Source organism: Agelaius tricolor, unplaced genomic scaffold, assembly GCF_023055355.1.
Source record: "Agelaius tricolor isolate 1412-34295 unplaced genomic scaffold, bAgeTri1.0.p SCAF_4, whole genome shotgun sequence".
NCBI classification, from domain to species: Eukaryota; Metazoa; Chordata; class Aves; order Passeriformes; family Icteridae; genus Agelaius; species Agelaius tricolor.
Window position 1 is genome coordinate 34,186,709 of NW_027269264.1, and position 17,171 is coordinate 34,203,879.

Consider the following 17,171-nt stretch of genomic DNA (forward strand, 5'->3'; position numbering starts at 1 on the left):
TCAACTACGTTATGCTGAAGCATTTCTGAAAACTATTACAAGGTTCAAAGTAATCCCTTGTAATTCAATAACATAAAGGCTTTTTGGTTTTCTCTTTGAAAAATGGTAATATAAACTACAGTATTCCATTTGCAGATAATGTTATCTGCCTCTTGAGACAGATTAAATTTTTTAAAAAGCTATTCAACGTATGTAATTTCTGAAGCATTCTTTCTTTATGTAACTCATTTTGGTTGTTTTCAATTTTTTTTAAGGAGGTTTAAGCAAAGGACAGCAATGCACAAATCCTTCACAAGGAACAAAAAGGTAAGTGTTTTTTGGAAGTTTGCGTATGCAACTTGTTTGAAAATAATGAAGTCTAGAAAAATATTCAGTGTTGTAAAACCTGTGTTGGTATGCATTGTATATTTTAACCACTTACTGTTTGTTTTTTTCCCTCCCTTTGTTTAACCCTAGGTCTGGATTAACAGCTTCACAGTCAGTATCAAAAAAACCCAAGGCAAGCAATTCCAAACATACAATCAAAAAGTTTTTTAAATGATTGTGTAGCAATGTGTTCTATATGAAGCATTTCATAAAGTTTTATGACTGCAAGTTAATTTAGCATTGGCAGTAGGCTGGATTCAGGTGCCTGTCATTTTGGAACCATTCCATATCCATGTAATAAGAACATGATATCTGAGATAGAAGAAGAGGTAAAATGAAGGGGCCTTTTCCTTTTCCTTTTCCTTTTCCTTTTCCTTTTCCTTTTCCTTTTCCTTTTCCTTTTCCTTTTCCTTTTCCTTTTCCTTTTCCTTTTCCTTTTCCTTTTCCTTTTCCTTTTCCTTTTCCTTTTCCTTTTCCTTTTCCTTTTCCTTTCTTTCCACTTGTTTCCAAGAATCAGAATTTGGTAGCACTTTGATTTAGCTCCCTAGAATACACAGGAATCATTAGCTAGGGTGCTCCACTGTACTTACTGAAGGCCCTCTTCCCACACCTGAACTTCTGTCTTCCCTATTGAAAAAATAAAAGTATGAGATGAACCGAGTGATAACAAAGAGGAGTTGAGTTGCTCAATTTCAGCTAATGTTTGTCTTTGTAGTGGACACAAAAATGTGTTAGTCTCCCAGTTACACAGAATAAAACAAGAACTTAGAGCACTATCAAGCTCTCATTGTTACTGAAAATTAATTCAGTAAGAGTTGATTGACCAGATCTGAAGGACTCATCATGGTGAGATATACAATGACTTCTTATTTAAAAAATGTTTAAAAATCTGTTGAGTGAGAAGATTCGTCCAGGATACTCAGACAAATGCTGTTTCATCTTTGGTCTTTCCAAAGGGACTGAAAACTTTTTTACCGTTTGAAATTGTTACCAGTGAGTAGCACTAAATTTACTCTAAATAAAAGGTTTCATGGTGCAATAATAATGAATTACGTGCCAATACAAGATAATGAACTTTCTTATTGTTTAGCTATCTTTCTCTTTTAAATTATTTTGTAATGCTGAATAAAGTGTATTCTGTGAGTGCATATGTGGAAAAAGGAATGTAAGTGCAAATATTTAAAATGCTCTGTTTAGATTTTTTTTCTGTTCACACCAAATTGTTTAAAGACATTTTATTATAATTAAATATTTATCATAAATAAATATTTATCATAAATAATTTATTATAACATATTTCTTAGAAGTTATACAAACAGTGCCAAGCCCTATAGGAAATATAAATTGCTTTTTTAACTGCAAGGTCTTTTAAAGAAGTGGCTGCTGTAGAAGCATCTATTTTGCTGTTCAACTGTATCAGGATTTCCTTGCTTTTTAATCAAACAGATGTATACGTGGTATATGTTAGATGCTCAAGCTCAGTTCAGAATATGCTTTCCTGTTTCCAGAATTGCTGGAATGATTACACCATCTCTACCTGCTTATCTGTTTGTTTGTCAGATGCCACTGTACCCACAGCTCTGTCACTTGAATTCATGTCAGTGCTCCCTTACCTTCTTCGGACCAAATCAGCTGGACTAGTTCAAACTTTAAATTGACTCAGTCAGCTTTTTCAAACTGGGTCAGTGAGCACTCAGCATGAGCTATTCTGTTAACAGGCATGGGAACTTCTCGTAGGAAAGACATAAAAACAACTGAGGGAATATAAGTCTCCCAACTGCTGTTTAGAAAGTGAACACCTATCCCTTTTTTAGTTTGTATCTCTGATTCAATAAAGTGTAGAATCTAAGTATTACCTTGTCATAGTGTGTATATGTCTTTAAAACATCTATTTTTACATAAGCATTACATAGCAAAAAGTAAGCTACTCTTAGGTGTTTGAAAAAAATAAGTTGTCTTAGCCTCAAAAGTTGCCTTGCCATCTGTTTAAAAAGGAAATGTCATAGAGTTATCCTAGTGTCATGAAAAGGTTGTGGATGTGTCAGTATGAATGAGAAAATAAAACTCAGTGTGTGAGTGTAAAAGTTACTTATTACAATGCCATTGTGCATTGACCCTGACTGGATGCCAGGCAGACACCAAAGCTGCTCTTTCACTCACCTCTGCAGCTGGACAGGGGAGAGAAAATATAGTGAAGGGTTCATGGGTTGAAACAGGGAGCAGAAGAGATCACTCATCAAATACCATCATGGGCTAAGCAGGCTCTAATTAGAGATATGAATTGAATTTGTCACTAAAAAAATGAGAGCAGAATGAGAAGAAAAGTAAGACCTTAGAAACACCTTTCCCACATCGTCTCTCCTTCCCAGCTCTACCTCCTCCCCCAGTGGCACACAGAGACAGGGAATGGAGGCTATGGTCAGCTCCTCACATGTTGTTCCTGCTCACAGAGAGGAATCTTTCCCCTGCTCCAACATATGGGGTCCCTCCCATGGGAGACAGTTCTCCATGAACTTCTCCAACATGAGTCCATCCCTTGGGCAACAGATCTGTGAATTGCTGCAGTGTGGGTCACTCTTCCATGCAGTGCAGTCCTGCAAGGAGAGGCTGCTCCAGTGTGGGTCTCCCACGGTGTCACAAGTCCTACCAGGAAGCCTGCTGCAGCATGGGCTCCTCTCTCCACAGGTCTGCAGGTCCCTGCTCCAGTGTGGGCTTCCCATGAGGTCACAGTCCCCTCTCAGACACCCACCTGCTCCAGCGTGGGTCTGTCTCCTCCATGGGCTGCAGGTGAATCCCTGCACCTCCCTGACCTCCATGGGCTGCAGAGGCACAGCTGTCTCACCATGGGCTGCAGGGGCATCCCAGCTCCAGGGCCTGGAGCATCCCCTGTCCCTGCTTCTCCAGTGACCTTGGTGTGTACAGAGCTGTTCCTCTCATATATTCTCACTCTGTTCTTCTGTGGTCACAATTACAATTTTGCAATAATCTTTTTTTTCTCAAATCTCTTATCAGAGAGACCTTACCACTGTTTCTGCTTGGCTCAGTCTTGGCCAGCAGCAGGTACATCTAGAGCTGGCTAGAATTGCCTTTGCTGGATATGGAGGAGGCTTCTGGCAGCTTCTCACAGAAGCCACCCCTGTAACACCTCTGCTACCAAAGTTTGATTATGCAAACCAAATACAAAGTTGTGTGTGTTTACTAGTTTCAAGTCCTTTTTTCCCATACTTCTTATAGTTTTTAATACCACACTTATTACTGTTTTTATCTGAAGAAGGCCTTCAGTTAATGATTAAGCATTGTCGACAATTTCTGTGATACAATTTTTCTTCTTGTTTCTTGTGGAGAAGACTGTATAACCAATGTCTTTGTTTTGCATTTTCCTCAGTGACTCTGTGTGTTATTCAATTGATCTTAAATTAAAATCTGGTTTTATTAATATGTGACAGTTTCTTTTTAGCTGTCTTAAATTAAATTTAAATGACTTTCCGTATGTCAGCCATTCCACACTTGCTATATCCATAGTTCTGAAGCATGTGAATGATCTAGGTTAGCCTCAGATGCAACTTCTTGTGTAATGTAAGTACCTCCTTATTTAAGGTATGCATGTAAGTACTTAATCTTGAATTCCTCCTTTAGTTGAGTAACAAAGGATGGTGATTCTGTGACCTCTCTCTGCCATTTCTGAAGAAAGGAATTTAGACAGTCTATACATTCAACATGCTTGGTCTTACCTTACATTTTAATTTTATATTGGCTCTACTCATTTCTGTATGTATTACTATTGTTACCTTAAGTATTAAAGAAAGTGCTCAGATTTCCTGTCAGAGTGAGAGCTCTGTGAAGGCAAGTAAGGAATATGTTACAGTACTTCCTTGCTCCGCACTTTGTTTTGGATTCTTCAGCTCTGTAAGTTTCTGTGTCAGTCTGTCTGCAGTCTATGGAGGCCATCTGAAAGAGTCAAGATTGTAGGAAGTGGTTAGAGAATGTGCTAAACTTGCTACACATAACATTTAAGCACAGGATACGCTGGGAAATAGTATTGTGCATTAGTAATTAGAACTGGAAATTAGCAGCTGGTGTTTCATGACTGAAAATTATGATTTTACTGTAACTGATGCTCTGTATGAGCATCCTTTAGTGCCAGCTTTGTAGGCTAACCTAATCACTCCATAGTTGTCTGTTGTCACTCGTTTTGAAAAGGAGCATTAACAGTGAAAACAGTCTGTATTACCATAAGTAATACAGGCCTACCTTTCTTCCTTTTAAGAAATTGCTGGAACATTTGACTCACAGAAAACCTCCATGATTCAGTTATGGCTAAATCAGTTATGGCTTGTTCTTTTCACTGAGCTTACTTTCCCAGGGTTGTTTTCTCTTTCAGCTGAGTTACATTCACCTACTGGAAGTACAGTTGGTGAAATTGTCTTATCAGACTGAAGTGTATCAATTGTAAAGATTTTTTTACATCACAGCCTCTCTATACCAAAAGTGTTTAAAGGAGATAAGAACTGTGAAATCTATTTATTTATGGTAAGCAGAGTCTGAGCAAATAGTTTTTGTATCCAAATACATTAAATTTACAAACTCTTGAGTCTTTTAGATTAATTTTATTATGGAAAGATATGGTGTTAGTCATCTTGGAAATTAATGTGATTGTGTAATTTAATTTAAGATAAAAATTACGGCAAAGGAACTCCAATGTGTCTACAATTGTGCGAGGCTGAATACTGGTGGTTCTGCTTTCTTGGAACTACTTTTCCTATATTTATTTTGAAATAGCAATATCAAAGGCTGTTTTTAAAGTAAAATTCAAGGTAGTCACTTTAAAAAAAATTATGCCCTGTTGTGGAAAAATCACAAAAGGGAAATACCAAAGACCAAAGTCATAATGGACATCAAGATAAGTTGAGAAATAGGTAGGCTAGATGATTCTCAGTATATCAGGTCACAAAATCTGAACCTGTGGGCATGTGTGTTTTTATTTTGACAGGACTTAGACAAAAGCAAATGCAAACAGTTTTTAACCTGAAATTGAAGGGTCTTGTGATTGTATCCACATGTGCATAATTATGCACAAATTAATGTCAGAAGCACTTCAGAATCTCACATCCTAAGGCTGTGTGAAGCATGTGGGATTGCAGAGATGGCCACCCTCCCCTGTCCAGTGAAGACTGGTTACAATTATGAGAATAACTCCCAAAACTGGCCTTGAACCTGCATAGAGAGCTCCATGATTACCAAGTAGTTAGTAATAAATCCACTTGGCTCCAGGCATCCCATCCAAGCTGTGACACCTCTGTGTGTCTGTACACATGTGCTTATGACATGGCTTTTCAAAAGTTGTCTGGTGCAACAGGACTGCCTTTTGCTCCTGGCACATAAGGCTAGCCACTAGGGAAGGCGTGAGGGGGATTGGATGGGGAAAGGATGATCCCATTCAGTGCCTAGCCGCTGTCAAAAAATGCAGTGTATTTAGTGCTTGATTTCTCTTAGAACAAACTCCTAAAGCTGCTCCACAACTCTGCCCCTTGGCTTGGCGGTGTCCTGGTCCCAGCGGAGTGCTGTGCAGGTGTGCCTGCAGGGCGGTGTTTGCCCGGCTGCGTGCGCTAGCCTCCCGGGAACCGGTTTGTCGGGGCTTCGCACACGCAGGACGCCTCCCTCGGCACACCGGCCTCGGGCCCTTCCCTTGGCTGAGGAGGAAGAGGAGCCCCGGGCAGCAATGAAGGGCCTGAGCCGCCTGCTCCGCGCCGGGGAGGATGCCGCGCAGGGAGCCGTGGCGGCGAGCCACGAGGGCCGTGAGTCCGCGGGGGTTGCAGGCCAGGGGCCCGGGGGGCAGCACAGCTCAGAACAGCTCAGCGCAGCCCAGCCCAGCACAGCCCAGCACAGCCCAGCACGGCACAGCGCAGCACAGCACAGCCCAGCACGGCACAGCCCAGCCCAGCCCAGCACAGCCCAGCACAGCACAGCCCAGCACGGCACAGCACAGCCCAGCACAGCACAGCCCAGCACAGCACAGCCCAGCCCAGCACAGCACAGCACAGCACAGCCCAGGCCAGCACAGCACAGCCCAGCTCAGCCCAGCCCAGCATAGCCCAGCATAGCCCAGCATAGCCCAGCATAGCCCAGCACAGCCCAGCCCAGCACAGCACAACCCAGCACAGCGCAGCCCAGCACAGCACAGCCCAGCCCAGCACAGCACAGCCCAGCCCAGCCCAGCACAGCGCAGCTCAGCACAGCGCAGCATTGCACAGCCCAGCACAGCCCAGCCCAGCACAGCCCAGCCCAGCACAGCATAGCCCAGCACAGCCCAGCACAGCCCAGCCCAGCACAGCCCAGCCCAGCACAGCCCAGCCCAGCACAGCACAGCCCAGCACAGCCCAGCACAGCACAGCCCAGCACAGCCCAGCCCAGCCCAGCACAGCACAGCCCAGCTCAGCCCATCACAGCCCAGCAGAGCCCAGCACAGGGCAGCTCAGCACAGCACAGGGCAGCTCAGCACAGCACAGCCCAGCACAGCCCAGCCCAGCACAGCATAGCCCACCACAGCGCAGCCCAGCACAGCATAGCCCAGCACAGCGCAGCCCAGCCCAGCACAGCCCAGCACAGCCCAGCCCAGCACAGCCCAGCCCAGCCCAGCCCAGCCCAGCACAACCCAGCACAGCATAGCCCAGCACAGCACAGCCCAGGCCAGCACAGCACAGCCCAGGCCAGCACAGCACAGCCCAGCACAGCCCAGCATAGCCCAGCATAGCCCAGCACAGCCCAGCCCAGCACAGCACAGCCCAGCCCAGCCCAGCCCAGCACAGCGCAGCTCAGCACAGCGCAGCATTGCACAGCCCAGCACAGCCCAGCACAGCCCAGCCCAGCACAGCCCAGCCCAGCCCAGCACAGCCCAGCACAGCGCAGCCCAGCACAGCGCAGCCCAGCACAGCCCAGCACAGCACAGCCCAGCACAGCCCAGCCCAGCACAGCACAGCACAGCCCAGGCCAGCACAGCACAGCCCAGCTCAGCCCAGCCCAGCATAGCCCAGCATAGCCCAGCATAGCCCAGCATAGCCCAGCACAGCCCAGCCCAGCACAGCGCAGCCCAGCACAGCGCAGCCCAGCACAGCACAGCCCAGCACAGCACAGCATAGCACAGCACAGCCCAGCACAGCCCAGCCCAGCACAGCACAGCCCAGCACAGCCCAGCCCAGCACAGCGCAGCCCAGCACAGCCCAGCCCAGCACAGCCCAGCTCAGCCCATCACAGCCCAGCACAGCCCAGCCCAGCACAGCATAGCCCACCACAGCGCAGCCCAGCACAGCACAGCCCAGCACAGCGCAGCCCAGCACAGCCCAGCCCAGCACAGCCCAGCCCAGCACAGCATAGCCCAGCACAGCGCAGCTCAGCACAGCGCAGCCCAGCACAGCACAGCCCAGCACAGCCCAGCACAGCGCAGCGCAGCCCAGCACAGCCCAGCCCAGCACAGCATAGCACAGCACAGCACAGCCCAGCACAGCCCAGCCCAGCACAGCCCAGCCCAGAACAGCTCAGCACAGCCCAGCCCAGAACAGCTCAGCACAGCCCAGCCCAGCACAGCCCAGCCCAGAACAGCTCAGCACAGCACAGCCCAGCACAGCATAGCCCAGCACAGCCCAGCACAGCCCAGCCCAGCACAGCACAGCCCAGAACAGCACAGCCCAGCACAGCCCAGCACAGCCCAGCCCAGCCCAGCACAGCCCAGCACAGCCCAGCACAGCATAGCCCAGCCCAGCACAGCACAGCACAGCCCAGCACAGCACAGCCCAGCCCAGCACAGCACAGCACAGCCCAGCACAGCACAGCCCAGCACAGCCCAGCCCAGCACAGCACAGCCCAGAACAGCACAGCCCAGCACAGCCCAGCACAGCACAGCACAGCCCAGCACAGCCCAGCACAGCACAGCCCAGCCCAGCACAGCACAGCGCAGCGCAGCACAGCCCAGCACAGCACAGCACTGCGGCCGGCACCGCCACCGGTGCTTGCCTTCCCTGGAGGCAGCGAGCCAGGCCCCCTTAGGGCTGCTGGGACCCACCCAAACCTGCTTTTTGCCTTGACGGGAGAACAAAATGAGCGGTGTGGGTTGGAAAGAACAAAGATGAACATGAGCTGTTGTACGTGTAGTAAAAGACATGAGCAAATGTGTGGATGTATGATTGGGAGCTGGGCTTTGGCATGTGGAGTTTCCTGGGGCAAGTCCTACAAATTGCCCACTGCCGTGCTTTAACTTCCCCTCTTTGAACGGCTCTGAGAGGGTTCGCTGCTATTAGTCACGTCCCTGGAGCTGAGCATCTGCCGCCAGTTTCACAGCCAATCACCCAGTTTTGGGAGCCACACAGAAATCAGAGGATCTTGCACTCAGAAACACAACCCAGCAATGGGGTCTCCAGCCTTCAACCTGCACACCAGTCTGTGAAAGAACAGACTGCTCTGGCGTTAGCTGTGGGTAGTGAAAACAGGTGATTTGTGAAACTAAATGATAGTTGCCAAACCCTGCTTCGCCACAGTCCTATGATCACAGTGTGACAGTCAGGAGCCATCATCTTGGGCTGTGGTTCTTGCTCCCAGGCTGGCAAAGAGTGGAGAAAAAGAAAATAACTAATGAAATATCACTATTGGACTCAATAAGTAGTTTTCTCCATGATTTGTTTGAAATAGAAAATTACTATTTTAGAAAACAAATCTTAGTGACTTAGCAAGATCCCTACATTGCTCTAGTAATTTTATTTCCAGTAAAAAGAAAACCCAGAGAAAACTTTGAAAATGTTGACAGATCATTAAATAGATTATTTCATTTTTAGAAATAATAGGGTAAAAGTACTTTTATTGGAATTTGAATCCAAATATTGTTGATTTTTTAAATTTTACCTCCTTGGACCTCCTTAATCAATTCAAATTCAGGGATTGTTTTGCCATGTGTTTTTTAAGATAATTGTGGATTTCATCTTGTGGACATCACAACAGAAGAGGAAATTAAAGTACTAATTCCAGTTAGCTCAAAAGAAAAATGGAATATAACTATTAAATTGTCCAATATAAATATATATGTATTTATTATATAAGCCAGACTTTTTGTGTGGTGCCAAAGAAAATACCCCCTAAAAAACCTGGCAGTCACACATAGATAATTGATCACTGCTGTTACTTGAAAATAGAGTAATTCCTAGTTACAGGAGGAGTGCTAAATCTTGGAGACCCCTGCTCGAATAGAAGGCTTCCATAAAGCTTAGTCTGACACCTCTGTACTCCTGTAATTCCATACATGAAAAAAAATATTTGCAAAAGCAGCAAAAGTTTAGGCAACAAATCAGTGTCATTGTGTGTCTACATTGTCATGGTTCTCAACTCCTGAATCACTAAGTGTGAAGAGAGAGAGATTATGAAGAAGTATAATGTATAGAGGAAAAGGTCTTTTTAGTAGCACGTGGCCAATACATTGCTTCTGGACAGGAGAGAAAATAACACTTAATTTTTTGTTAGAACTGCGAAATTGTCCTTGCTGATGCATATACAGTAAAGAAACATAATTTTATCTTGTTTTTGAAGGCAGTGCTGAGTAAAGTCTTGGGCTTGTTCCTGATTGTCCTGCTTCTATCTTTGCATCCTCATGTAAGACGGCAGTCAGCAGGAATGAATGTGGCCTTATTGTAATTAATTGCTAATTAGTGCTGTATCATTTTTTCCACATTTGACATAAGTTTGCCTTGAGCAAGGTATCCTTTGACCATTGGTTTACCTGTGCTTGAAATCAAGTTAGTAGAAAGCTCTGTTGGATACTTCCTAAGGTAATGACTATGAAAACTGGGACTGAGGCATTTATTCTTCAAAGATCACTGTTCATAATGATGATTTTGCTATTAGCCATGCTCCTTGTCACAAATGGCAGGAGAGCATCTTTATTTGCAAATGCTTTTTTTTCTTTTTATTTTCCTTCCTTCTGCCTGCATATCATGCATGTTGTAATATGAATAACACATAGACTGTGATTCCCAGAGAAGTTTGGAAGGATGATTCTTTTATTTGAGGCACTTGGATAATTTCTTAGGGAAACTGGAAACACCTTTGTAAGTATCCAGTTTAATTTCTAATTCATTTTCTACAGTAAAAATGTGATTATTCTCCCTGAGATGATAGCCACAGGGAACATATAAATGCAATTAAGCAAATGCTATCCTGATTTTCCTTAGTATGCTCTGCAGTCATAGTGCCTCAGGCTGTGTCCTGATTAGGCATTAATGAACTTAGACATAATGTGGTAGGATGAACTTTCCTGAGAGGGCTCTAAGGAATAGATAATTCCTGTAATTCCTGGTCCAACAGACTGGTGCCTCCTTGATGATATCATTGGACAAGTGGCCTTCAGCCCAAAATAGTCTAAACAGAAGACATCTAATTAATTGTATTTTAAGTGTGACATGCTATTGGATTAAAAGTATGTATGAACATTTTTGCAACTGGTACACTATTTTCTTTTAAGTGATTAATGAAATATTACAGTATAAACATGAAAAAGACTCTGACTTCCAGCTAAAGGAGGTCAGACACTGGAATTTTACTTTTCCGAGTTACTATCAGACACTGGAATTTTATTTTTCAGAGTTACCGAATATGTCTTGCTACTTCAGCTGACCAAACAGATGCTAATTTTTGGATTGAGACATTAAAGGAAGGTCTCAAATTAAAAGTGGGTTTTGTTTGTGTTGGTTTGTTTTTCCAGTCATGTCACACTGTTTGGTTACTGCTTTACATATTTTGTGTTTTGGTAGTGTGTTTTAAAACAGAACAATTTCTCAAAGAATAGGAAATAAATGCTGAAGTTTGTAGTTGAAGTTACTGCTATGCCTATGCTGTAATTTGAGATGCAGTTAGGTAGTAAGAGCTTCATAAACAAACTGTTCCTGTGAGTCCCAGCTCTGGTGATCTGTGTTGTGAAGAGTCTCTCTTTAGTTGCACTTAAAAGTTGAAACTAGAAATATCAGCCAGATGTCTCTAAAGGAGAAAAATCTAGTCATTAAATGCTTTGATGATGAGAAACAAGTGATTCTCATAACATTAAATCACTACAAAGAACAGAAAGTATAAACAATATTTTCATCCCGTGTGTTGGTTATGGCTACTTTTTTAATAATATGGGGTTTTTTATCATGTTTTCCCACAGTCCTGCCAGATGAGAGAGAATTTCAACATGCTGCTAAAATGAACAATTTGGATACCATGGAAAAGCTGTTTAAAAAGGATGTTAACATAAATGCTGTAGATACTGTGAGTATAAGGTGCCTGACAGATGACTGCTGTGAAGGGTGCCTCCTTGGGCCTGCATGGGGAATGCCAGCATGCCCCCTCAGCTGCAGGAGTGAGGCTGCAGAAGGGCCCTCTAGGACCTGATGAAGAAATAATTTCATGCAGTCATTATGGACACTGGGAGTTGTACAGCTGAACTCTCAGGTTTCAGTGTCAGTGTATCACATTGGGAACTAAGGACTTCTCAATTCTGCCCCTACTCTAGTGTTTCCTCAGAGCTCTTTGGTGATTAATTTCTCAAGTTCTCCATCTTTCTAAGTGGGAAGACTTTACCTCACAGTCACTTTAAGTATGGATTCATGCTGCTAGCATTACAAATTTCTAGAAAGAAGTATTACTCTTGGTTTGCATGGAACTGTGGGAGCATTCTACAATGTCCTCTGGTTCCAGCCTGAGCTCAGAGTCCAGATTTACCTTAGATATACAAAAATGCATTTCCTATGCTGACTTCAAGACCAGGCCTAAAATCTGAGATGTATACTTCACAATAGCTAAATACAGCACTGTGTTTCACATGAGAGGTAGTTCAACAGCAACCAAGCAGTCATGATATTAATCTGGGAGTTTTGTGTAACAGTGTCCTCTCAATGGCTACATATAAATCATCTACCCCTGAGTATTTATTTATTTATTGTTATTTATTTTGGGTTCTGAAAAATGTTGCCTCCCATGCCCACATGTATTTTCACTCACTGGGGAATACAGAAGATATTATAGTGCATTCCTTAATTTGTTTATGAAACTGACAAGGAGACAAACATTTCCTCTGTGCACACTTCTCTTGAATACTGAGTATCAATTGCATTACACTCTAAAAGGTCACTTTAAAATAGTTCTTTCTTCCTCCTTGCTTTCCAGAATTCAGGAAGTTAAACTAAATGCATTTTCAGTTCAGTAGTTTGAAACTTTTCTCTATCATCCTTAAATTAGATCTATCATATGAGAGAGTTACTAGCATAGCTGCAAAGGTGTTGTGCCTTGATTGATTATCCTAGTAGGGAGGTAGCTTATGCTGGCAAAACCATTTGTTTTGTTAATGTTGATGATTCCTGCGCCTGTGCTCTCAAGCCAAATAAGAAAGGCTATCAGATGATGAGCTTTTTGATAGTACTCTTTCTATAGTATAAGAAGCTTATTTCTGTCATAAATATACCTCCTAAATCCCACCTTTTTATTCCTTTTGGTGCATATGATTGTAAATTTAAATTTATACAAGTCAGGTGAACTTCAGAGAAGCTAAGAAAACAAATCCAAACTGACTTTTAAAATTAATTGATTAAATCTCTTAGACATCTTTGTATGGAAACTATTAGTCACTAATGTTAAACCCAGTTATGCCCACTTTAACTGAAAGCAAAACTCTCCAATAAAATTTGATTCAATTTAACAAATTTCTTTTAAATATATACCACAAATTACTTTATGGAAGTCTTCTTGAGAAGCACTGAGCCCATTCACCTCTATAAAATTACTCACTGTATGCACGGTGGTAGCTTTCATTTACGTAGATGATGACTCAGTATGGGAAGGTGACTAACACTGAGTGAGGGAGAAATCTTGGCTTGCATTGCACAGGTTTGGTCAAAAGCAAGGAGGATACCAAAAGCAAGTCTAACTGCGTACATATAGACCTCAGCTATTTAAACTACACCGTGCAATAAAATAATAAATAAGGATGCTTCTTGTACTGCATGCACCCCCCCTATGCAGTGTTTGAGTATTTAATCCCATTCTGACATTTCAATGAAAGGACATTACTATGTGGGCTAACAAAATCATTCTGTTTTTACAAGAATTCTCTAAGATCAATATCTAAATTATATCCAAAGAAATAGAAGGAGAAATATGAAATAGTATATATTAACAGGTACATTTGGTAACAAACAGAGAATTCCAAAATCCTGACCACCTGCACAGGGGAAGAACTGTATTGCAGACCTGACAAAGCTTTCCGTATTCCAGCTGAAGCGTACAGCGTTCCATTTTGCTGTTGCGGGAGGCCATGTGTCCGTGGTGGACTTTCTTCTTCATCACAAAGCTAGACTTGATATGGCAGATCAGGTAAGCTGGCTTACTTGTTTTGATTCACATGTATAGGAATTCCTTTGAGTAAAAGCAGATAATTTTCTTGTGCTCCCAAATGTGCAAAAATTAAGAGCTTGCAGTAAAAACTCCAGTTTGTCTTAGAACTGCACCTATTTGTGTGAAAAAGGCATTTTTAGAAGAAAAACACATTGCCCAAAGTACTGGATAACTTGAATACCTGAGTGAGCACAAGGCACCTCCCTTGGCCAGGTCACAGTGTTTACCTGATACAGCCAAGGACATTATTTACCTTGTGTGCTGCAAGAGCACACTGCTGACTCGTGTTCAACTTAGTGTGCACCAGGACGCCCAGGTCTTCCTCTGCCAAACTGCTTTCCAGGCAGTTGTCCCCAGCCAGTACTGCTGCCTGGGATTGCTCCTGCTCCTCCTCCTCAGGGGCAGGACTTTGCATTTCTCCCTGTTGAATTATGTTATGTTCTTCCCAGGCCATTTCTCCAGCCTGTTTCCCTGGATGGCAGCACACCAATACAGTCTATCAGCCATTCGTCCCAGTTTAATATCAAGTTGACTGCGGGTGCATTCTGCCCATCATTCAGGTCATTAACGCAGATGTTGAATAGCATTCCCAGGATGGATGCCTAGTGCATTATTTGTCACTGGCCCCCAGCGGTTCATAACTTGGAAGGTTTTTCAGGGCAGACTTTTAGGCCACAGCCACAAATTTTGCTGAAGCCTAGATTTATCTTATTGCCTGCATACCAGATACATATTCCATATTGCCCTCCACTGTTTTCCACTGCATTTTCTGCGAATATGGGAAAGACTGGTGAAGTGGAGTGAGTCCCATGCAGAGCCTCTAAAATGATTAGAAGTGCAGAACAGGGTATATGAGGGGGTGTCCTAACATCCAACCTAAACCTCCCTGTACACCTCCCCTCCATGCCAGTTTCTCTGGTCCTGCCAGGTCAGTGCCTTCCTCTCCTCTTCCCCTCACGAGGAGGTTGTAACTGCAATGAGGGCTCCCCTCTGTCTACTCCAGGCTGAAAAGACCAAATGACCTCATATGGTTTCTCCTCAAGGTCATTCATCATCTTTGTGTTCCTCCTTTGGACACTCTTTAATAGCTTTATGTGCTTGTATTGTGACACCCAAAACTGGCCCCAGTACCTGAGATGAGGCCACAGCAGCTCAGAGTTGAGCTAGTCCTTTTGTTTTTAAGATGTTCAAAACAGGGTTAGTTTTTTCCTATAAGAGAAAAAGTTTTTAGAGAATTTGAGAGGTGAGAACATTAGAAAGAGGTCTAAATGGAAAATTAGAGCGACTCATGGGAGTATATTCATTGCATATTGTCACTTGAAATGTCATCCACTGCACCCAGGACCATCTATCTACATGGTTTCTGGAGAGAGAAAATAATTTCCAGGTAGGACTTCATTCCTCTGTCATAAAATGGGATCAGTCCTTCTCTAGAGATGCCAGACCTTCTGTGAAGAAGTCAAACATTTATCTAGGTCTTGCTCTATTGAATCTAGCTTAGTTTAAGTGAGATGAATCCCACTCACATTGTCAGGTGTTCATATTGCTTTTCTAAAAGCCTACAGACTGGAACACACTAATACACTGAATCAATCAAAAAGATTTAAAGAAACTTGGCTTGAGGTATTTTGGTGGTAATTTTTGCCTTTGTCATTTTATTTGAAGTACGGCCTGACAGTGATTCATCTTGCAGCCTGGACTGGAAATCTGGATATAATGCGAAAATTAGTTAAAGCAGGTGCTGATCAAAAGGCTAAGAATGAGGTTTGTTGATGAAAAATTTTTACCAACCCTAAATATGTTTATGTTGGGAAAAAATCAAACATACTTACAGACTGACTTACCATTTTTCAGGAAGGAATGAACGTACTGCATTTTGCAGCTCAGAGCAACAACATTAAAATAGTTGATTATTTCCTCCAAGATCTTCACCTGAATGACTTGAACAAACCTGATGGGGTACAGTGTGTTTCTGTTTATTTCTTTGATGTTATGAGGCTTTTGTTTTGGGGGAAACAATCTTGATTTGGGGAATTTAAATGAATTTTAGTTTATTGATAGCTGCCTATACTTTTAATTACTGATTTGGATACTGAGAAACAGGTAAAAGAAACAGCCAGACAAGCCCTTAGGGGCAACATCCTTCCTCCCTCTTTGCCTGTTCCAGTTGGACTGCAGACACCCTCTGCTGTCCTTTCTTCTGCTGCATGTGATGCTCAGTTGTGGTAAGGCAATGGGAGTCAGAGAAGGTTGGGTCCAGTCCCCAGTCGATTCCTTTTTTTATTGCTTTTGCCCCTCGCTATTTTCCTCTGCTCCAGAAAGCTTCTTGAATAGGCTGCAGTCACCTGTGGGTGTACCTTCCTCTGTTCTTCCTCCCTTGCATCTTCTGTGTTTGTTGCTGTATCTCCCCTTGTGCATTCTTCCCACAGCAGTGCCCAGCCACTCTTTCATACATTTTCACAGAGGCATCATTTGGTTCAATATGGTGGGTTAAGTGTTGGCACATCGTGGGGCAGCTGAGTTCACTGTGGAGCCAGTGGAAATGTCTGACAGGCAGCCTCTGACATTTCCCACACAGCTCATCTTCAGAGACCCCTGTCCCTACCAAAACATGCCAGTTGTGGCCAACATGGCCACGTTTCATCAATGTAGAACACAGAACTCTGTGCAGCCATCCTAGAGAGGGGCACTGACTCTCAACAGTGCCTTGTCCTCATCAGGTGTTCTGTGTTTTTAATTTCCACAGTCATGTGAATCTTGTTTTGATGTGCTATGTAGATAAGTCAGGTATTTTAGCTTTACGTGAGGAAAACTTATTCCTCTGAGATCTGACACCTAAAGAACAAATCTCCCTTTTTTTTTCTTCTGAGTTTCTTGAATTTTATTGACCTAAGGGTGCAAAATTCTGAATTCTTTTTACAAATGACAAGTCTGACAAAACAGAGTTAATTTAAAAAAACATTCCTTTGAAGGTTTAGGCCCTGGGAGTGGAAAGGTGAGGAAGGACCTTCTCAACCACCTGTTGAGGTTGCATCATAATTCTCTACTAGGTGCATACATTTTTTTTTCCTAGACATTTCTATAGGCACTACTAGGCATGATGTGAAGCCATTTTACCTAGCTGGTTATATGCCTTACTGTTTTGAACAGTGGTATGGTTTTGTGTCAAGACAACTTTCTGCAGTTGAGTTTGTAAATGGTTTGAAAAGTTTTTGTTAGTTTCAACACTACCAAAATCCCCTACAATGTACAGTGCTAAATTCAGGCCTCCTGGATGAAACTTCTGAGAGACATCAGTTTTGGTCTCTGTTTCCAGAATTTGAATCAAACTCATCCATGGAAATAAATTTTGCAATTTCTTTGCTACCTGTTTCTGAGCATCCTCAGACTTTTAATGACAC

General features: G+C 43.3%; 2 protein-coding genes across 12 annotated transcripts in view; both read left to right on the forward strand.

Annotated features, from left to right (window-relative positions):
- The window catches only part of POLK (DNA polymerase kappa), a 34,629-nt gene extending 32,411 nt beyond the window's left edge, over window positions 1-2,218 (forward strand). For all 9 annotated transcript variants that reach the window (XM_071425205.1, XM_071425209.1, XM_071425206.1 and 6 more), the window contains 2 exons: window positions 255-306; window positions 457-2,218. In XM_071425205.1, the coding sequence (XP_071281306.1) occupies window positions 255-306; window positions 457-541 (137 nt within the window). In that variant the 3' untranslated portion in view covers window positions 542-2,218. The remainder of the gene's footprint in view (window positions 1-254; window positions 307-456) is intronic.
- A 129-nt stretch (window positions 2,219-2,347) lies between these two features.
- ANKDD1B (ankyrin repeat and death domain containing 1B) overlaps window positions 2,348-17,171 on the forward strand; it is a 33,469-nt gene continuing 18,645 nt past the window's right edge. Inside the window, exons 1-5 of one of the 3 annotated variants that reach the window (XM_071425219.1) lie at window positions 2,348-6,161; window positions 11,546-11,649; window positions 13,651-13,749; window positions 15,436-15,534; window positions 15,625-15,729. In XM_071425219.1, the coding sequence (XP_071281320.1) occupies window positions 6,086-6,161; window positions 11,546-11,649; window positions 13,651-13,749; window positions 15,436-15,534; window positions 15,625-15,729 (483 nt within the window). In that variant the 5' untranslated portion in view covers window positions 2,348-6,085. Of the gene's footprint in view, window positions 6,162-7,805; window positions 11,072-11,112; window positions 11,650-13,650; window positions 13,750-15,435; window positions 15,535-15,624; window positions 15,730-17,171 lie in introns of those variants that run through there. The other 2 variants (XM_071425218.1, XM_071425217.1) reach the window with 2 other exon arrangements.